The 22,698-nt window shown below is 42.3% G+C and overlaps 1 protein-coding gene across 1 annotated transcript in view; it reads right to left on the bottom strand.

Annotated features, from left to right (window-relative positions):
- Window positions 1–22,698, bottom strand: part of SPIRE1 (spire type actin nucleation factor 1) — a 192,059-nt gene that overhangs the window by 73,536 nt on the left and 95,825 nt on the right. The window contains exon 4 of the mRNA XM_019525074.1: window positions 8,642–8,767. Coding sequence (XP_019380619.1) covers window positions 8,642–8,767 — 126 coding nt within the window. The remainder of the gene's footprint in view (window positions 1–8,641; window positions 8,768–22,698) is intronic.

The following is a 22,698-nucleotide window of genomic DNA, read 5'->3' as shown; positions in this document are numbered from 1 at the left end:
GGGGGGGGGGGGGGGGGGGGTCCTAGAGTGAGCCCTCCCTTTCCTTCAGGCTGGAGGGAAGCTGAGCTGAAGGGAGGTGTAGCCAGGACCCAGCAGGCTGAGTATAACTGAGGAGGGGTTTAAACTCCTACCCTGACTTGCAAGGACCCCAGCCAGGGTCTGCTTTTCCCCCTGGTCGTGGTTCAGCATGGCCCAGGACCCCCAGAAATCCCTTTCCAGCCAGGGGACGATCCCACCTGTGCCTTCCGTGCTGCTGGGGCCAAGGTTTCACTTGGGGCAGCTCAGGAGCAAAGGCCAGATTGTGGGGAGGGAGGGGAACGAAACAGCCCCAAGCCCAGGTGGGGACACACACAGAGGGATCACAGCAGCGGTGGCTTCATCCTAGACATGAGCCTTGCTGAACAGAGGTACCTAGGCTGTGGGAAGCGGGCGGAGAAGGGACTCAAGGGTATCCATGCTAGCCTGGGGCAGAGCCGAGCTGAACATGTAGCTGGAGCTGGGGGAGCAGCTCCTGCCTGGAAGCCCCTTCTACCTACTGGAGAGCAGCACCCAGGCCAGCCTCAGCCCCTGAAGCAGCACACACGGAATGGACTCACCCCCTCAGCCCCAAGCGCTATTACCTGCATCCCCTCAGGCCACCAGGCACACACTCCTCACTCTTCCCCTACACAGCAGCACAGCACGGCCCCGTGTACCAGGCACCAAGCATGGGGTGTTACCCCTACAGCTTCCCTGCCACCACCACCACCATCTGGTTGCTGGGCAGCTGACTGCAGTTTGGTGCTGTGGGCAGCGCCTACCAATATGGCCAAGGTGGGCCTCCCTGATACTGGCAGCAGCAATAACAGGGAAGCTATAGGGACAGCACTCTGTACCTGGTACACAAGGCTGTGCTGCACCACTGCTAGGAGAGGAAAAGTGAGCAGTGCACACCCAGCTTGGCACCCAGTGGCCTGGGAGACTCATAAAATAGCGCTCTGGGCTAAGGGGGAGAGCCCGTGCCATGCGCACCGCTGTAGGGTCAGGATGCTGGATTACATGCATCTCAGGTCTGATACAGTATTGCAATTTTTATGTTTCTATGTTTGCATAAAAAATATTCTATTACAAAATGAACAGCTGCTCCTAGCCCCTAAAAAAGGAATGTTCTCTTTATCTGATGCATTCTTTTCCTTAGACCTGCAATTATGTCTTTGGTCCAGTTCATACAAATGAAATCTTATAACTTTTGATCTTGAAAACAGTTAGTCTCCTGAATTGTTACTTTTAAGCACATTTTAATTATAGCACATCTGTTGAGTTCTGTGTGTCATTAAGAAAAGTAATTTCATCTTAATAAAGGAGGTAATTAGTTTTTATTTCATAAGAACAGATATGACTGTTCTGTTTCAGGGGGTGCATTTTCAGCTGGTAGTGAAAAAAAGATGACTACCTCCCCTATGTGAATTTCTTATGCAATTAAGACAAAGCTCCACTGCTCAAGCTGAAGAAAAACAGCAAGTGTGTCATCTCTCTTTCTCTAACAGCCTTATGAGCCAGAGCAGCAGGCAAGGGAGTTATAGGAAGTCCTAGCCCATCTTCAGGCCAAAAAGCAGAAGGTGCTGGCCCCAGTTGTGAACCAGACAGGCATTATTTCTCCTCAAAGCACCTGAAAGGAGAGGCATGAGTAGCAAAAGGAGATGGGCAGGAAGGCCAACAAAATGACCCAAATAAAAAAAATAGCAAAAATAGGAATAATTTACCAAGCTTGCCAGAAAGATTCTACTGTACAATTAAATTAAGGTTTTAGGAGACCTATTTTTTTAACAGGGGTTGAGTGAATTAGGTTTATACTGAGAAGCTACCTTGTAGCTGCTGCTGCTATTCCATGACATTTCTTTATACATACTCTCTCTTGCTTTTTGCTATAACAGTAGCTAGTACGCCACCTCACCCTTCCTGGCTTCATTCTATTCACCCCATTTTTCACTCTCTTAGTGAACAGATCTTTCCCTGTCTGTAGGTTAATTTTGTTGCTCATCTCAGAACCTTTGTATAAAAAGGATACTATTAAAAAGGTGCAACAGAGAACTATAAACACTTCAATTTGCACTTATTGTGATGACATATACAAATTTACCCATTGCTTCCTCATTTATGAGTATTACACTCACCCAAATTACTTCCAATAAAACCTTTCTGTCACTACACATAATCTATTGATTAAATAGAAGTGGAATCCATATGATAAATTGGAGAGGTATAACAATTACTTTCAAAGGTGGGTAGATAAACACACTGATTACATGTCTCTGACTACCATCTTCCCACTGGTCCAGACTCCAGGATTTTTGTAACATTCAAAACCCTGGGCAGGTTTCAAATGCACATCCTGTTTACAGGGATGTAGGTTGTAGCCGTGTTGGTCTAAGGATATAGGCAGACAAGGTTCTTTGGGTAAATCTGATATCTTTTATTAGACCAACTCATATCGTTGGAAAAATTCTTCTTAGCAAGCTTTTGCGTTTAAATACCCTTCGTCAGGCTGAGGAAACATCTGCAGTTAGTGTATGCGCTTCCTGGATGGAATAAATAGTAAAGAAGCCAGAGGCTGGTATGCATGCAAGACAGGCAGTCAGTGAATAGCATCCTGTTTACGATACTATTGTGTCCAAGAAATATTACTTCATCCAATTCCAATTCCAAACATGGATTTCCCTACCAAAGTTACCCTAATCTAACATCAGCATTGGGGAAGATTTAATTCAGTGCCAATGACAGATGATCTGTCAATAGCCTCCACTTTTAAGTTGGATATCTTGGCATTTAACACAACAAGGAATTCAAATTTCATACCTGTGAAAACCAGAAATGTCTAGTTAACAACAAGGGATCCTAGAGGCACCCAGGATATCAAAATCCGTATATGTAGTTATTAAACAAGCTATTTATGTTATTTTGGAAACACTATGTTAGTAATGTGCTTCTGCTTGCTCTAAAGTCCTAAACAAATGGATTCTAAATATTCTTAAGAAAAACTAAACAGACAGACAAAATGTGTTCAAAAACTCACTGAAACAAGCACAGATTCTTAAAGTAGAAGCCCTAATGGCAGAGACAAAATAAATTATGAAGATACACAAGTATTACGTTTTTTTATTAATATGCATTTGGGACAACGAATGCAACTTACTCATGATTACCCACTTGTAAGTAGATGGAATGACCCCATATCATAACAATAACATCTCTATTCTAAGACATAAGACATTTCTCAGTTTCTGGCCAGTACCACATGAACAATCTACTTGGGAAAGCTCTAGCTGTCCCTAGCACAACTTTTGAACCGAGGTTCCTGGTCTCAGGGCAACTTCATTTGTGTAGCTTTAGCTTCTCTCTGTTGCACACAAATGCAATTTATGAAAAGGACATCAACAAGAAATACTTTTTTAAATATTTGAACTTGGTTGACCATATTGCTCATGAGTATTGAAGCTACTTTTAGGTAGGAAAAGAATATATGGGGTAATAGGAAGTTTTTACTGGCACAACTTTAACATGAACATATAATTGGTATCCTACATAGGTACAGGCTATAAAGATTATCTTAATAAGGTAGCAATAGGAAACGAAGAGCATTACATATTGGTATGTTTTCTATATGCTTCTTATCTTTTTTCTGATTTTCAAGTCTGGACTCTCTCCTCATCTACATGCCTTGGAAACTTAGAGAAGTAGTTAGGTAGGATATATAATCTGTATAAGGTAAAATGCCAAGGCCCATCTACACATTGCATTTAAGGCGTAATTAGCCAGTTAATCACATCTTAAACTGTGACCCAGCTATAAGTTCAACCAATTAATGAAGGGTTAAAGCAAGCAATAAGCTACAAAATTATTCCACAAAGAATATGTAACTTGCTCTTATGCCATTAACTGAGTGTGTGTCCAGGTGCTCTCTTATGGCTGGGAGCCCCATCAACTGAGGGGCTCCCAGCCACAGGGGTGCACCACCTGCTGCCAGCCCCGCAGCTGACAAGCATCACAGTGGCGGCAGCATTTCTGGCTGTGTGCCTGCTGCCAGCCTCAACAATCAGTGGTGGAGCTTGCAGCAAGGGAAATGTTGTACCCCAGGTGTGGGGCTTCCAGTGGGGGGAGGGGGGGGGCAGCAGGGAGAACACTGCCATTTCTGTGAGCCCCATCAGCTCCCCACAGGAGCCAACTGTGATCCCAGGCTCTCCCTGCATTGGCAATAAGGTGCAATGAGATCTAATGCATGATCCCACAGTTGTGCCTCCTCCCATGGAAATGTGTTATGGCAGGAGGTACGATTATGTGGATCGGACATTAGATCCCACTGTGCCTTTATCTGTGCAAATAGAGGGGCCCCAAGAGATATATGCGCACAGGTGAATGTGTGTGTTTTTAAAGAATTTAGGATATGACCACACTGAGAGCACTTCTACATATACTCCAAGGGTGAGGGTGCAACACTTCAATTAGAGTGGCTCCAAGAGCTGCTCTAATCAAAATGCTGCAGCATCTCACATACCAGCGTCCCCATGCTTTACTCATTCGACGAATTTTAGTTGAAAGCACCCACCACCATTTTGAAGACTAGAGATGCTGATATAAGAGACCTGGGAGGCTGCTAAAGTGCAGAGTCTGCTACAACGGGCTGTAAGTACAGCATGTCGGAGCAGCCTCTGCACTCGTGTACAGGCACCGTAAGATCTTGTGCTTGTTGAAAGCAATGTGCAGGGAGTTTGCCACAAGAGCTTGTAACTTACACACTTTCCTGGCTGATGCGATCACCACAAATAAAGCTACCTTGGTGGAAAAGCATGTTAGAAAGCAGCTTATGATTAGTTTGGTCCAACAGAGTTTCCAGGCTGAAGGAAACTCTAAATCCCAAAAAGGCTATGGATCTCCAATAGGTTGACAGTCTATATCAGGGGTGCTCAACCTCCAGTCTGTGGGCCAAATGCAGTCCATGGAGCCACAGATATCTGGCCTGTGGGGATCTCCAGATAGAGAAATTTGGTGGCAGGAGAGCAGTGGCAATAAATACGGCCACCCTTCGTCACTGCTGAATTCCCAAACCCCAAGCCCCATGCAGCAGGTTCGGGCCATGCCACGCCCCTTCCTACCACCCCAGGCTGGATAGGGCTGAGCCACACCCTCTTTCCCCTGCTCAAGCCCCATTCCCCCACCCCAGGACCAGGCCAATCTGCCTTTCCCCTCCCTGAAGCTGGACCACACCCCCTCCCCCCATAGGGCTGGGGTGGGACTGGGCCATGCTCCCTTCCCCTCTGCTCTGCAGAGGGCTAGGCCATACCCCTGCTCCCTTGTCCCACGGGACCAGGCTGGAGCTGAGCCACACTCCTTTTTCCCCCACAGGGCCATGTTGGAGCCAGGATGCCCCCTGCCTCCCTCAGTGCGGCTTGATGGGGCTCTGCTGCAACCACCTTGTGCTGGATTGGGACCACCATCCGGATCCAGCCCACTGACGGCCCAGGCAACACCCATGCAACCCATTAGCCAAAAACAGTTGAGGGCTACTGTCTAAACAACCCTTTTAAGAATATACGAATAATATGGTTCAAGAATATTCAACTTCTTTAGATGAAGTGTCATCACATCTAATCAAACTTTTAAGGTAGTAATAGAAACTACTAGTACCTCACGATACTACTCCATTGAGGGAAGATGAATTACCTACAACACCTCAGGTACGGGTCTCAACAAGAACTATACTGCAACAGATAGTCCATAGATTATACTTTTCTTCAAGAATCACTCTTAGAATCATAGAAAATTAGGGTTGAAAGGGACCTCAGGAAGTCATCTAGCTCAACACCCTGCCCAAAGCAGGACCATTCCCAATTAGATCATCCCAGCCAAAGCTTTGTCTACCCACATCTTAAAAACTTCCAAGGATGGAGCTTCCGCCACATCTCTAGGTAACCTGTTCCAGTGCTTTACTACCCTTCTAGTCAGAACATTTTTCCTACTATCCAAACTAAACTTCCCTTGCTGCAGTTCGAGACTGTTGCTCCTTGTTCTGTCATCTGCCATCACTGAGAACAGTTTAGCTCCATCCTGTTTCAAACCACCCCTCAAGTAGTTAAAGACTGCTATTAAATCCAGTCTCCCCTTCTCTAGACTAAATAAGCCCAGTTCCCTTAGTCTTTCCTCATAGAAGTCAGGTCTCCCAGCCCCCTCACCATTTTACGCAGTTACATGCCTGGAGTGGCTCAGGCTAGAAGCCGGGGGCGGGGGTGCTAGAGCAGCCCTCCCTTCCCTTCCACATTGCTAAGATAAGGGGGGCGTGGCCAGGCTCCAACAAGCCCTCTGATTAGCCCAGCAGGGAATTGATAACACAGTGTTTATCACCACTAACTCATTGTTTATCACCCCATTAAGAAAACAGAGGGACATTACCAGTAACCTGCTGATTCTTCCTTTGTCCTATCTGTCACAGCATGGACCGTAGCCAGCATGTGGTCTGTTAGCTAATACACAGACACCTCTCAGGAAGGCAGAAGGGAGAGGGAAATTCCTGCTTAGCAGGGAGTGGTGAAGGGTGGGGGTAGCTGCCTGCAGTCTCTGCCAGAACTGTTGTCAGGGAGCAGAGGGGAGGGACCAGCCCTGCTGTGAAACAGAGAGCCCCACCCAGCCAACAGAGCATGCTGGGAGGTGCCTGGTGCTGTAGCCTGGGAGCTGGCTTTGCCTGTGAAGACTGAGGTGAAGGTGGCATTGAGCACTTCAGCCTTTTCTGTATCCTCTGTCACAAGGTTGCTTCCCCCATTCAGGAAAGGACCCACACTTTCCCTGATTCTCCTCTTGCCACCAACATACTTGCAGAAACCCTTCTTGTTACCCTTCATATCCCCTGCTAGCTGCAATTCCAATTGTGCTTTGGCCTTCCTGACTGCATCCAAGCAATGCTCTTATACTCTTTCCTATCTATCTGTCCAAGTTTCTACTTTCATAAGCTTACATTTTTGTGACTTAGTTTACTGAATAGCTCCCTGCTAAACCAAGCTGGTCTTCTGCCATACTTGCCAGTCTGCCTGCACATCGGGATGGTTTGTTTCTGCAGTCTCAGTAAGGCTTCTCTAAAATACAGTCAGCTCTCCCGGGCTACTCTTCCCCTCAGACTGGCTTCCCAGGGGATCCTGCCCATGAGTTCCCTGAGTGAGTCAAAGTCTGCTTTCTTGGGGGTTTTTTGGTTTTTTTGTTTTTAAGTCCAGGGTCCTTATTCTGCTCCTCAGGATCCTTAACTCAATCATCTTGTGGTCACTGCTGCCCAAGCTGCCATCCAATACTACATTCCCTACCAATTCTTCCCTGTTTGTGAGCAGCAGGTCAAGAAGAGCATGGCGTCTAGCTGGCCGCTCCAGCATTTACACCAGGAAGTTGTCCTCAGCACTCTCCAAAAACTTCCTGGATTGCCTGTGCACTGCTGTATTACCCTCCCAGCAGATGTCAGAGTGATTGAAGTCCCCAGTGAGAACCAGGGCATGTGACTGGGAAACTTCTGCTAGCCGTTTGAAGAAAGCCTCATCCACCACTTCCTCCTCATCTGGTGGTCTAGAGCAGGCATCCAGTACAACATCACCCTTATGCTCTCCCAATTAACTTTAACTCAGAGACTTTCAATAGGCCTAACTCTAGTTTCACACTCATGATCCTTCAGGAACCCTTTGCTAAAACGGTCCATAAAAACATTCAGTGCTCCTTGCAGGCAAGAGGACTTGCATGTAATGAAAGGGTTAGCAACCTATGGCCCACTGAGGGTTGATCCAGGATGGGGGAATTGGTTGCACAGAGCTGTGCCTTGCCACCTATCCCTTCTGCAGCACTCCCCTATACTGTGCTGTGTCTATGCTTACCCTCGTTGTAGAGGGATTGGGGATCTGGAGTGAGGGAGGTGCAGATGTGATGGAGCAGATTGAGCGCTGCACTAGATGCACGTATATATATAGACCAGAACAGAAATATGCAATCACTCCAAAAATACTTTTTGTCTCCCCCTACTCACTTAGCATCATGTATCAGAGTTAGGAACCTACTGAAACTGTGGCAGAAGTGCACTGCACAGTGGCTCCTTTAAATTTGCTCATTTTGCCACGTGCCCCCCTCACAACTGTCAGAGATCCTTGGTGCTGATCAGCCAGGAGGCAAAAACTGTGGTTCTAAATATGCCGCAGATTTACCTCCAGGCTGACCAGCACCAAGCAGCAGGGCTGCTGGGGCCCCATAGCCAAGGGCAGGAAGCAAAAACCATGGTGCATTTAAAACCATGTTTTTCACCTCCTGGTTGATCAGTGGCAAGCAGATGGACTGCCAGAGCCCCTCTGACAATCAGGGGCAGGGGAGGAGGGGGCGCACAGCAAAAACGGATTAAGATTAAAGATTTTGGTAGGTCCTTAATCACAGTCAACCATGAATATATATTAACCTCTGTCAGATAAGTATGATTAACAGTTACTGGATGCAAAAGAAAACTGAACTGTACAGCTATCTTTCCAAACACCATGTTAATAATTTCCTGAAGCAGCTGTCTATCACTGGTAGTTGGGAATAGAAAACAACTCACTTGAATCACTCACATAGTAACCAAAATAACAACACAGAATTCTATCAGATTGCTTACCTCTTTTGCACTTTTAATTTTTGCTAGGAACGTGTACAATTCCATTGTTTCAGCAAACAATGCTCGACATACTGCCTGATAGTGGTTTGGTGCCTCTGATCGTGTTGGTAGGTGGGCAGCACACAACTAGGGAGGAAAATGAAAATTGTTAAATATATACACACAGAAATTGCTGCTTGTACTGTTACAGAGATGGGAACTTATGGAACACCATACACTAGTATCTGTATATTTAGGTCAATATATCATTTTCATCTGCTGTACTTATGTTACACAATTCTGTAACATAAAACAGAGAATAGAAGATATAACAGAATAATTACAGCATAAAATTATGATATATGAGGTATTTAATTTTAGGCAGCAGTTGGGATACACATCCTTACTCTTCTACTACCTTTGTATTTGTATAGAAATAATTCTCTGAAAGGAGCTCAGATAAGGAAATAAGGAAATTACTGATGGTCTCTGTTTAGTAGCAGAGGAACTCTTTGCTAGTCCAATAGTAAATGTGTCTATATCCTGTCTTTCCTTTGATAAACTTTCTAGGAGCAAGTATACATGCATACTCAGTCCCATAATCTGCGAGTTATAAATCCAATTTATACTTTACTGACTGTGTAGAACAAACACAGGAACTATTAAAGCTAAATGTTTCTATAACTTGGTGGAATGGCCAGCACTATGCTTCATTAGAACTGGTCAAATTCTGAGTATTTTACTACAACTAATTCTGTTCTATTTGCTCAGTGACTAAACATGTTCTCATCTGACTTGCCTTTTTCCAGTAAACTACAGCTAATGAATTTTAATCCTGTATAGCTTGGTTTTTCAGTATGCCACCAATAGGAATAAGAAAGCAGTATTATCAAAATAATTTACAGTATCACTCCTTAAAACTGCATTAGAGCTTAGAATACAGGATGAAGCTTTGTTTTTGTTCAAGCCATACAAGATACTAACAATAAATCTATTCTTTACTTGTAAGTGTGTGAATTAGAGTCAATTTACATAAAATATTCAGGTAGTTAATGAAATGCAACACTGGCAAGTTCATACATAGGGTGGATATAATTGTGATTCTTGAACAGAAAACGAGAGAGAATTGTTTGGGCTGTGTTACTTTACAACGGAGAATTGAAAAAGTTACATGCTGAAGGACTGATACTTCTGAAAAATCAAGCTATGAGTCATGTTGTAAGGTTGCACTGTGCACAGAAAATGTGTTGGAATTAAAGCAATTTGGTTTAGCATAAACCAAAACAAATAGCCATCTTTATTGAGACATATCATACCTGGTGGGTACTTCCAGGATAGCAATTACATAGGTGCTGTTGCACACACTTATGCTGCCAAATCTAGACATAAGGTACATAAAATAATGAAATGATATACCGAAATCTTAAGCTTCATTTTTAAATCAGAACTTTAGCCTTGTAGTAGTGAAGGTGTTTGAAAGCTGGAACATACTGACACAAAAATCAACAGTCAAGGTAGTTTCAAAATCTCAAACAAAATGAACTCGACAGGGATGATAATTCCTCATCCCTCCCCAAATTTAGCATGATCTAACAACTCTCAGCACAATTTTTCCATCAAAACAACTTCCCAGCTGAAATGGTGCTTTTGTGCAGCTGGACAGTAAGTTGGTTTAGTGATCCTGGCACTTGCCTTTTCTTCCCTTAACACTACAGTTCAAATTTATTCTAATGGAGTGAATGTTCAACCAGTTGACAGGAAGTAATACAAGGGCTATTTGTTCTATTTTTAGGAAACCTACCAAAACATATGTTAAGAAAAACCTGATGTAATGATGGAATAATTCAAGTATTACTAGGTCATCAGAACGTTTCATAACCAAATCAGTAAACATGTTTATTTTCAATCATGATGCAGACTTCTATTTTTTACTGAATCTTTTTAGAAAATAGGTTGATCCAATGCATTCAATTTTTGCTGAGATCGCTAAGAAGATTAGAGTGTTTTCATCCACATTCAGAGTTCACAAAAAAACCCAGACATTATGTAAATATCAGAGCTTTGCTAGCTTCTTTCTTTGGATTCATTCTCTTCTCAATGACTAGGAAATAGTGCACACCAAACCAACTCAGTGTTAACAGAAATCACTTAACAATCAGAGGAGACGAAACAAAATTTTTGGCTCTATTTGAATACATTCCATCAAGAGCTAAACCAAATTACAACAAATATTCACAACCGACTGATCTGTTGGAACTTAGCTGGATACTGCACAGGCCTTCTGCAAATAAATACTTGAAATCTTTACCACAACATTCAATTAGACTGGGATCATATTTCAAAAGAGGGGGGAAAAAGTCATTCTACTTCTGATCATCTTCTGCAGTCTTTATATGAATGCACTATTATTTTCTACAGAATAAAAGGAATTTTTTCCCATAGGACCCAAAGGCAGGTAACTGCATCTTAATGAGTGGGACATACTGTCCTAATCGTGCCCAACCTTCCAGCCCCATGGGCTGGATCCTATGTGGGGTTAGTCTGCAGATATGATCCCACATGCAATCTCAAACCTGCGCACTCCTCCACCAGGGGGGAATCATCAAGTTGAAAGGCCCAGAAGAGCACAGCGGGACCTCCCAGGGAAGTTACAGGTTCTCTGCTAGGTGAGCAGGAGCTCAGTATTTGTTGCCTACTGAGATGCAGTAGGGCTGGATTAGGAGACAGCTTGAGAAGGTGAGATTCTTAGCCAGGAGATGGCAAAGAAGGATAAGAGCAAAGTATCCATTTAGTTCAGAATCCTCAACCTAAATAACCAAAGCTCACAAAAGTAGCTTTAAGGCCTTCTGAAAGCTTTAAGATATCAAACTTTCCTGTGTACTACTGATTTTGCTTTTCCCAGACAGCTACTTCATTTCTACGGTTAGGACTATAGGGCATTTTTACACGTGCAAGCGCCTGACACTGTGATGCTTACAGTTGTGTAAGTGGTGAAATGTGTGTCAGTGCAAAGAAAATGGTGGCGGCGCACTTTTGAACTAAAACACCTCAGAAGTGCTTTAGTTCAAAAGCACACTGCTGCCATTTTCTCCATGCTGATGCGCATTTTGCCACTTACACAACTGCAAGCAGCACAGCGCGGTGCGCATCAGCTCCCATGCAGAGCAGACTGGATTAATTGAGTCTGCTCTGAAGCAGCAGATCTCCGGTACATCCCAGAACTAAAAGGTATAACATATACATATAATAAGATATACATATACACATATAATATGTGTATGTATATCTTAAGACCCCTGCCACCCCCAGTGCTCCTTCCTGCCCATGGCAGGGGGTTGGACTAGATGATCTGTCTAGGTCCCTTCCGACTCATTGATTCTATGATTCTATGATTAAATGCCCCTTATTTTTGTTGTTTGCACACATGTAACAAATCTTCCTCACTGTCCTTGTTTTCTGTGAAATTCTTATAAGGCTTTATATTTTTGGGGAGATTTTGAACAACATTCAAGCTTTTGAGGCAGAATTTCTAATAATCTGCTATAGTTTTTATCACTATGAACCCCAAACCCTTATTATTCCAGTTTAAACAAGATTAAAATTCATTATTTTATTCTTTTTTAAATGGCATTACTAAAGCACATATTTTTACATTATGGATTAAATTCCCAATATAGAAAATTCAAGGCAACAATAAAGCTGACTATTACGATTGAATATTTTATAGCCCTTGTTTAAACAACGGTAAACTGAATTTAAGCAATGCAGAGATCCTTGACTGAATAAATGACATAGACAAACATCATCATGTCATCAGTTTATTTTCAAACTGTCCACCTATATTCTGTTTTCAAAAAGAAAAAAAAAAAAAAGAAGACAGTCGTTTGTCTTTGTCTAGGATGATATAATTAGAAATTGTCCTTGCTTTGAGCAGGGGTGGTTGGACTGAATGATGTCCTGAGGCACTTCTCAACCTTAATTTTCTATAATTATGGGGCTAGGGACAGAATTTACACATAAACCGGGTTAAGTGATCAGAAACTGGTTTAAACTTGTAACAGAACGTAAGTTCAGTGCACATAAACCAGTTGCAAAACGGCCGAAACTGGTTAAACCTGGCTGAAAGTAGTATCAGACCTAACTGATTTAGGCCAAACTGGTTTATGGAACTTCTGTCCCAGGCCCCTTCCAGGTTTAAATTAAATCAGAGTCCCCCAGTGTCCCAGCATGCTTTTTAGCCATGTGCTGTGCTGTGCTGTGCTGTCTGCTCCATAGAGAAGGGCTGGCCGCACCCTTCTCCTCCATAGCCAGAACACTATTACTGTTCCGGCTAGCTGAGAAGGGGTAGGGCACTGCAGCCAGGGTCTGCCTGCATCTGCCAGGCTCCCCTCTGCCCCCACCCCCTCAGTGCTCAAGCAGGGATCCCCCCCCACTTCCCTCTCCCATGGCAGGGACCCCAGTGGCAAGAAATCCAGCCAGCATCTAGCAATGCCCCCCCACCATGCTAGCTAATGCTGAGAGGTGCCTGTGCGTGTGTCTCCAATTTCACAGGAACAGAGGCAGACAGAACAGTGTCAGCTCAGGGCTTTCTGGACCTAACCAGGGCTACAGCCAGGCTGTTGCTTCCTGAGCAAGAAGCCAGTGCCTTGCAAATGGAAATGCACACTGCAGGTAACAAGAACTTGAAACTAATGAGAGAAATGCTTTTGTTTTCTTTTGTAGGGCTTGATAGGCTGATAAGCTTTGTGTTCTGACAAGCTCCCTGCTGACTTGCTTCAGAGCCGTCAAAGTGCAGGCAGCTCAGAGGCAGTTCTGAGAGGCTTTGGTGCCATTCACTTCCTGTCCACAGCTGCAGATAGCATGAAGAAGCAGGGAGAGAGATCCAGTATGATCAACAGATGCATTGCATTCACTCCACACAAGCAGCTCCTCCCCACCTTTGCCTAAGACTGCTAGCTGGGGGCTGGGACCTAACAACACTCCCTATCCCTTGAACTGTGACAGGGGAAAACCTGGCAATGGCTACTTCCCCCACCCCCTCTGGGCACATCCTGGCTCAGGATGTGCAGGCATGGTGGAAGCTTAAATCCCTCCCTAATCATAGTGTCCTGGGGGCCTGGTCTTGCCCCACTTTAGCTCAGCACTATAGAAGAGCAGTCTCGCTCTAACACCCCTTTGGTTCTAGCCTGAGCCACTGCATGCATGTGCCTGCATTTCTGGAATCAAAAGTGAATGTCTGCCCACTTGAAAACCATTTCAAACTCTGCAGATTAGACTAAACTGCAAAGATTGAATCAATTCAGGGATGGGCTTCTTGAATGTCTATTCCTAGCCTGTGTGTCTATGATTTTGACTCTGTGACAGTTATGCAATCTCTACCCTTGGGAAAAATGTATTAATAATAAATCCTGTAATTAAAACCCTTGGAAATATCTGGAACTTAAGGAAACAGAAAAACAAAGCAAACAACAGAAAAAAACAATTAACTACAAGGTTCCAAGCCTGAGTTCTCATTATGGATCTGTAAAGCCCACTGAACCTTATTCCCAATCTTCCTTAGCTCCACAAATAGTAAATAAACAAGAATTTAATGAGTAATATAACATGACTCCAAGTAAAAGCCTCTTTGAATGTGACAAATTTCCTCTGGCAAGCAAATACTAATCTCAAAACAGTCATTTTAGCATAATTCATTTTTATATACAACTTCTTTTACATGTCAGTACAGGCTTCTTGTTTAGGATTTGTTCGTGTAAATGTTAATTTCTCTTGGATAAATACCTAATCATTTTTAGATTAAAAAAATGTGTGTCCTGTCCCTGCATGCAGATATTGCTGGAATACATGCTCTCTCTATTGATGCACTTCCCTAGTATGATCTCAGCAGGAACGTATCTTGGTAATAGGGAACATTTTGCTTCTTCAAGGAACGTGTTTCTGAAGTGCCAGCTAAACTAAGTGTTTAGGGCAGTGCTTCCCAAACTTTTCCTCAGCATGACCCCATTTATGGTCCCACTTCCTCATCATGACCCCATTTCCTCAGCATGGCCCCTCACTGTAAACCCACAGCCTCCCACCCCTGCAACCCCATCTGCTGATATTGAGACCCATAGTTTGGGAAACACTGGTTTAGGGTCAACAGGAACAATATGAGGATAGTTTAGAGACATAAATGGGATTATTCATAAGTAAGGGCCAAATCTCAAGCCTACACTCAATTTTCTCAAATGCATGTGCAAACCAGTAGCATATATCAGAATCATTAGTCAGTCTTTCAGCAACTTCCATTCATCAATCTTCTAGTGACTGTGTGGGTGGGTGTGGACACACGTATTGTACATTAAAATCTGTATAACAGTTTAACCAATATTCCATCAACTAAGTTTTGAAACTACTGTCTGTGTGACCTAAATGACTGAAAGTGAAGAGTTTCTCCACTCCAACATGAGGTTATCTTTTTTTTTGCCAATTATGCTCCCATGAGCTTCTGGCCACCTATGCTACCACAGACTTCTCTGACACTTGCTTTATCCTTAGGAGCAGCTAGTACTGGCTTACTGGGAGGAATGTTCACAGGAACACAAAGCTGTTATTGTATCAGGCTGCTTTACATAAGGCACAGGATGAGAGAGGTTTTATGAGATCTTCCTTCCCCATAATCCCTCCCTGCAAACAAAAGTGAGGCATATTCAGGACCTAGGGCATATATGCAACTTCAGGATCAGTTCAACTTAAGTATAACAATGACTATTTGGCAGAGGCTAATAATAAGAAAAATGTAAATAAAATAAATATTGAGTAAAATATAAGAACAGTTGAATTTAAAACAAAAGGGAAAAAATCATGGCTTTATCAATAGCTACCTAAAACTGGCCAGGAATTTTCTTCAATGCAAAAGAACTCAAGAGCTCTATATAGGGTTAATATTTACGCAAGAGAAAGGGGCAAAGAGGGTTAGTTTTTATAGTGGTACTTTAATAATTCACATTAAATTTCAATACTAAGCTATCTGAATACAGTACATGAATATCTGATAAGTTAGTGTCACTGTAATAAACTGAAGTGGTTATTAATAATTAGCTAAACAAAATTCAGAAAATATATTAAACAAAATGAACACCAGCAGGCATTACTTCTAGGAATTTAGCTCTGTACAATACTATACAGAATTTTAAAACATATGACTTCATGTATTTTAATTGTTCTTATGTAGGACATTGAAATTACTCTCACTAGAAGAACAGAATTTGCCATTACATTTTGTTTTGAAGCTTTGCAGCAGATTTTCAATTGCATAACCAAACACAAATCATTAACAAGCTTCTTAACCTCATTCACAATAAGTAAGCACATGGATTTAACAACCAAAACCAGCCTTATTTTGCCTTCATTAGACCACAGCATGATAAAAGCTTATTTCTCCATGCATGGCATAACTCCTTACTTGTAAACCTTCATCTGGCAAGTTCAAGTCTTCAACTCTCATTGTAAAAATAAGGTTAAAGGAAAAACCTCCATTATTAGCAGTTTTAACGTATATATTAGCTGTATATAGTGCCCTTCTCAAAGGCGCAGGGTGGCTTACAGTAAGAGATCAAATAACTTATAAAGCTTGTATATGTATATTTAAATATACATTTAAATAAATAAGTATAAAGAAAATAATTTGACTAGCAAACCTGATTCAAGGCTCCCTGGATGCAACAGAAAACCTGTGGCATGTTTTCCTAGTACAGCTAGAATAAAGGCAGTGGCAACCCTGCTCTTTTATCCATTTGTACATCTCTTGGTAACAAAATCCTATAAGGACCATGGCTTCCATCTTTCAATGAATTCTCTGGGCAGATCCTTGTATTCCTGTTATCTATTCTTATGAAATTATCACAAGTCCTGCATAAGTGGTATCTTCCATTGAGCTCAGGCTTCTTACTATTTTTTGCCCTCATAATTGCAAAGAAAGGCTTGAAACTGTGACCCTGTGTACTCAATAAGCTTAAAAATAAAATAAAATAAAAAACTGCAGAAGCCTGATACAAGAGCCTCAAGTATATCATTATTTATTTTAAACTCATGATATTTTAGGGCTAGGTTCATGTTCTGAATCAAAAATGAATTACCTGCAGGATCAGAGCCTAAAGCTGCAGACATTTAACTGCAGCAGAATTAGAAAACTCTCCATAAGATTATATGATACCAAGTAAATTTCTTCCTTCCCGGCTAAGAAAGCTAAGCTTCCTCCTTCCTGTTGGGATTAATAGGGAACCTAATTCCAAATATCGCATTTATAGCAGTAAGCTAGTCTGTGACTGCAGCCATGGGCAAATATGGTTGGGTTGTGTCCAACTGAGCTATTTATATTTGTGAAACTGATTAACTTTATCCATGTTTTTCTACCTACTCCAAAAACTTTTCCAACAAGAAACTGGAACACATCAAGTATTTTACTACTCCCTTACCCTGTGCTCCTTCCCTTATTCAGATCAAATATTTTTGCAGATTACTACAAAAGCACTGAATTTGTGTCTGTATTTGTGCATGCAACTATTCTATCCAAAGTGCAAGACTTTACATTTGTGCTTGTTGAATCTCATCTGTTTGACTGTGGCCCAATTCTCCAGTCTGTTCAAGTCATCCTGGATACAGATACTAGCCATGTGTCTTCCAGAGTGTCTGTAATTCCACCCAACTTGGTGTTATTTGCCAGTTTGCTAAGAATGTATTCATTCCCATCATCCAAATCATTAAAGAAGGTGTTGAACAATATTGGACCTAGGACAGACCCCTGAGGAACCTCACTTGATACCTCCTCCCAACTAGACACTGAGCCATCAACGGCACTAGAAAATATTATTTGGGTGCACTGGGTGGTGTGAAGCATGCCTGTCTGACCCTACCCCTTCCTCCCGCAGGGCCGTTCCAGGGCCGGCACGCACTGGCGCTGTGTGCGCAGCAGCAGTGGAGTGCACAGCAGGGGCACTGGGTGCAGCACTGCAGCAGCAGTGGTACTGGAGTCACTGTCACCAGCCCAGTTTGGTGGGGGCTAAATCCTGTTACCCTGGCCTTCCACCACTGATGCACTGAGAACTAGTTGCTGAGTATGATGTTCCAACTACTTACATATCCACCTTACAGTACTTTCATCTAGTCTGTATTTTTTAGTTCGTTAATAAGGATATTGTAGGAGACTGTCAAGGGGCTTTACGCACCCCCATGGCTAGGAAATCACAGTAGCTGCATCTCCCAGCTGCAGAGGTACACAGGACACCCGCACGGCTGGAAGCCCTCAGCTGAGGGAGCTTCCAGCCACAGGAGCTTGCTTATTGCCAGTACAGGGGGACTGGACTCCTTCTGCATTGGTAATAAGGCGTGATGGGATTTGATGCACATTCTCACAGCCACACCTCCTACCATCCACGTGTAGCATAGCAGGAGCCATGGACTGCACATTAAATTTCACTGCGTCTTTAATTGCACATGTAGAGGGACCTAAACATCAAATTTAGCACGAAGAGGAGAGAGATGCTGGTCATCTCCCCTGCCTTACCTTGTTGTTAATAGTAAGACTTAGTAATATTTACAAGTAAATGCGATTGGTGCTGTACAAGCACAGAACAACAATAATCCTTGCCCTAAAGCATTTAGGTGCAAACAAATGAAGGCTAAGAAATACAAACAAACCATGACAGTGAAGAATTAACATAACTTTGTTAGTTACAGTTCTGCAGCCTTGTTAGTGCATTGTAGTTTTTTCTGAACACCCAATGTCAGTGTCAGCATCAGCAACAGAGTAAGAGCTACCAAGAAGACAGAAAAAAAATCAGGTTGCCAAAGTGCTGATTTTTGTGCCCACAGGGCAAGATATTTAAACAACTGGAATGTATGCACATGCATGTGCATGTTGATAGGCTTTTGTGAGGAAACTGCTAGCTAACCAAGCACTGTATGTGCACTGGGGTGTTTTCAATAAAATAAACTGCAATAACTAGCTCCTTTTTGCATTTTATCACATTCAAGTAACCAAATCTATTATTTTTTTTCAAAGAGAATGCAGTGTTTAAATCTCAAAAATAATAATTGTGTGCCACATGCTGACTTCCAATTGCAATAGATGGAATGGAAAATCAGGACCTCAGTTCAAGACTCCAGAGCCCTATCTGGTAGACAGCTATCCATCAAAATCATTCAGTTACCATATATAATCAAATAACGAGTCATGGTCCGTCCCCCTCCTCACCCTCCCCTCAAATCAGTATGGGTGGAAGCCTGTTGTCTTATATCTGCATACAAGGAAACCTCATTAAATACACTGTATATCATTGAACTGATGCCATAAGCAGCATGTGCTCAGTAATGGAAACCAACTATGCAGTTGATAAAATTCAGCCAACTCGGAGCATGACTACCTGACCCCCAGATTTATTTCCCCTGCTGTGGCAGTGAGAGGGAAACAAATTCCAGACAAACCTTCAATAATTATATTCTATACCTGGAAAATTATAACAAATGTATACAATTTCCAAATATAGAATATAATTATTGGGTGTCCCTTTATACTCAAGTAACTATGGTAAAGGCCTCACATTCAAATCATTTTTAAAATTACATTAAATTTGAACCAAAGCCATTTGTGGGTTTTGATCAAGCTAACGTGCAAGAATCCTTTTTCTTTCCACACATTTGAAATACAAGAGAAGGCTTAGCATACTGAATATATTCTGGATTTTAAATTTCTGGTATTTAAAAACACATTTCATACAGTTACCTTTGAGTCATTATGTACATTTCCACCAAGACACGATTTTTCAAGGCCAGACATGAGAGGCCTTACTAAACCATGCTAAGACTTTCCTTAGCTTTACAGTAATTGCATTTACTTGTTAATATTATATGTCATCCCAAAAGAGAGAGGATTTTAACACATGATAAAGGACTTTTGAAGTTTGGTTTTAACCCAAAATTGCCATATTTTCTCTCTCCCCAATTCAAAAGCAAAATGTTACTTAGAGATACTTCGACTAGATTACATTAAATACGTGCATACAATTATATGAATGTGTATATACTATATAAATGCACATATGCATGTGTGCACACAGAGAAAGGAAGAGTGTACATACTATGTTATAAATACGTAGTCGATTAAATTTTAATATAATCACTTTGCTCTCAAAGGGATTTTTTCTCTCTAGAAATAGGAGAGCATGGCACAACCATCGAACAGTGTTGGCATCAATGTTTGAATTGAACGTTAGACTTGCTAAGGCTTCTAAAGGAAAACAGATGGGCCAAAAAATATATTTTTAGGTCTCTTGTTTTAGGGGCAAAGAAACAAGTGTCAAATCACTTGTCTCAGTATTAAACAGTTAAACTACCTAATATTTGCTGCTTGTTGTCATGAAATAGAAAATTCTCTAATCACCTTTTCCAGGGTTCAAATGTGGGTGTATACCTGCTTTACATACGTCTCTCCTTTCCTTAAAAAAGGGTACAAAAATCCAATTTGAAAAAGAAAAAGGTTTTTTTCTTTCCTGTTGTCTTCAGTTAGATTCCATAAGTTACAGCAAAATCTACACTGTGTAAAACTTAAGAAATAAATTGCTTAGTGTACTGAACAGAGTTTTTGAACATGACTACAGGAAGTATTGAGCACAAAGTGCTAAAGGAGATGTGCAATTTCAAAATAACCTGGAAAGTATTGATGGTTATAGAAAACATATAATGCAGACTCCACAAGCGACTCTGTGTAAGATACCTAGTACATTCTCTTTGAGATGTTGTAGTTGCATAGAGTTCAAAAGTACCACTGACCTACAGAAATGATGGTAATTGTCAGCAGCAGAAGACTGAATCAGAGTTGAAACGGGCTAGATGTCTGTGCCTTTTTCAGAAAGGATCTTAAGTCAGCTAAGTTAAAACATGTAAATTATAATGCTGTAAGTATCAAGGACAGGAAGGTCTACCAGGATGAAAACTAGAACCTGACATGCTGTTCCTTCACTGAATCCTGAAATTAGATCAGTTTCTGTCCTGTCCAATTCGTCTGGATGGATCTACTGCTGCTGCTAGCATGGTGACAGTGAAACTGAGAAATGAAGCACATGGGAATGCTTTGCAATTACCAGTTTCAATGTTCAGAAAGCACAGGCATTTGCTAGATGAAGAGACAGAATAAGATGCGGATCAGTTCAGCTTTGAACAGAGCAGTCTGCTATGTCTGGCTCAAGGCCAATAAAAGTGTATCTTTAGGCCTGAGGATATACAGTTCACTTCAGTAATTAGGAGAACCTTTGTTGCTGTTATTACTTTGTTGTACTGCAGAGTTGCTGTAGCAACTGACCTGGCAGACAACCTTTACGCAGATTCCCACAGTCATTAGTTAGAAATAGGAATGAATTTCTCTAGGAATTATTTGACTAAACAGCAAAATACCTTGCATCTCACTGCAAATAAACTATGTATTAATGCAGAATGGCTTCCAGATTTTAGTTCTGAGTGCAAGATGAAGGATCCTCTTTAAACAGAGAATAAAGAACAGATTCATATTTTGCTAAAACAGAAAAAAAATGAGAGAAAAATGGTACATATTTCTGACACGAAAGATTATGAATATTATGCATAATAAATGGTTAGAGCAGGACTGCAAGGTGAATCTGAATCCAAACACATAGTGAAAATCTGAGTTCAATGTGACAAGCAACAGAGAAGAAAACTGTTTTCCTGCCATGTTTTGTTTCTTTCAGATATACAGGGGCAGCTGGAAATGTTTTGAGCATATTTTTAAAGAATCTGTGTTGGAATTATCACAACATCAAATCTGGTTGTCCTTCCAGGGAGATGACTTGTCGCATATCTCAGATCACTTTAGGTCTAATCTACCCTATAAAATTTTGCTACAAAGATTGCAGCAAATTTTGGGGTGAATTTATACCCTCACTATGGTGTCAAAACTGTCCTTTCTGACAGCAGAGATAGACCACATCTGCCAAGTCAGAACAGCCAACAGCTGGCAGAAGTTGCATATAGACATTCCCATGCTTTCTGTCAGCTACCACAGCCCCTTCAGGGGCTGGTCCCTATCCACGGTGCACAGCTACTGATTTGAATACATGCTCTTGTGCTTCAGGTGTGGCTGCTGCTGTCTATCGCCAGAACTTCTGGCAGCAGAGGCAAAGGAATGTAGACCAGTAGTAGATTCATAGATGTTAGGGGCGGAAGGGACCTCAACAGATCATCGGGTCCGACCCCCTGCATAGGCAGGAATGTGTGCTGGGCTCAGATGACCCCAGCCAGATGCCTATCTAACCTTCTCTTGAAGACCCCCAGGGTAGGGGAGAGCACCACCTCCCTTGGGAGCCCATTCCAGATTTTGGCCACTGTGAAGAAGTTCCTCCTAATGTCCAGTCTAAATCTGCTCTCTGTTAGCTTATGGTCATTATTTCTTGTAACCCTCAGGGGCGCCTTGGTGAGTAGAGCCTCACCAATTCCCTTCTGCACCCCCATGATGAATTTATAGGCAGCCACAAGGTCACCTCTCAACCTTCTCTTACAGAGGCTGAAGAGGGCCAGGTGTCCTAGTCTCTCCACGTAGGGCTTGGCTTGCAACCCCTTAACCATATGAGTGGCCCTTCTCTGGACCCTCTCCAGGTTCTCCATATCCCTCTTGAAGTGTGGTGCCCAAAACTGGATGCAGTATTCCACCTGCAGACTGACCAGTGCCCAATAGAGGGGAAGCATCACCTCCTTGGTTCTGTTTGTCATCCATCTGCTGATGCATGATAAAGTGCTGTTAGCTTTGCTGATGACTTTATCACACTGACGACTCATGTTCATCTTGGAGTCCATTAGAACTCCAAGATCCCTTTCCACTTCCGTGCTGCCAAGCAGGTCATTTCCTAGGCAGTAGGTGTGCTGGACACTTTTCCTCCCTAGGTGCAGCACTTTGCATTTCTCCTTGTTAAATCACATTCTATTGTTTTCTGCCTATTTGTCCAACCTGTCCAGGTCTGCCTGTAGTTGTTCCCTGCCCTCCCGTGTGTCCACTTCTCCCCACAGTTTTGTATCATCCACAAACTTGGACA

This window comes from Gavialis gangeticus, unplaced genomic scaffold, assembly GCF_001723915.1.
Source record: "Gavialis gangeticus isolate Ggan-Ray unplaced genomic scaffold, GavGan_comp1, whole genome shotgun sequence".
NCBI lineage: Eukaryota > Metazoa > Chordata > Crocodylia > Gavialidae > Gavialis > Gavialis gangeticus.
Note: the sequence above shows the minus strand (reverse complement) of the source record. Positions and strands in the feature narration are given on the sequence as shown.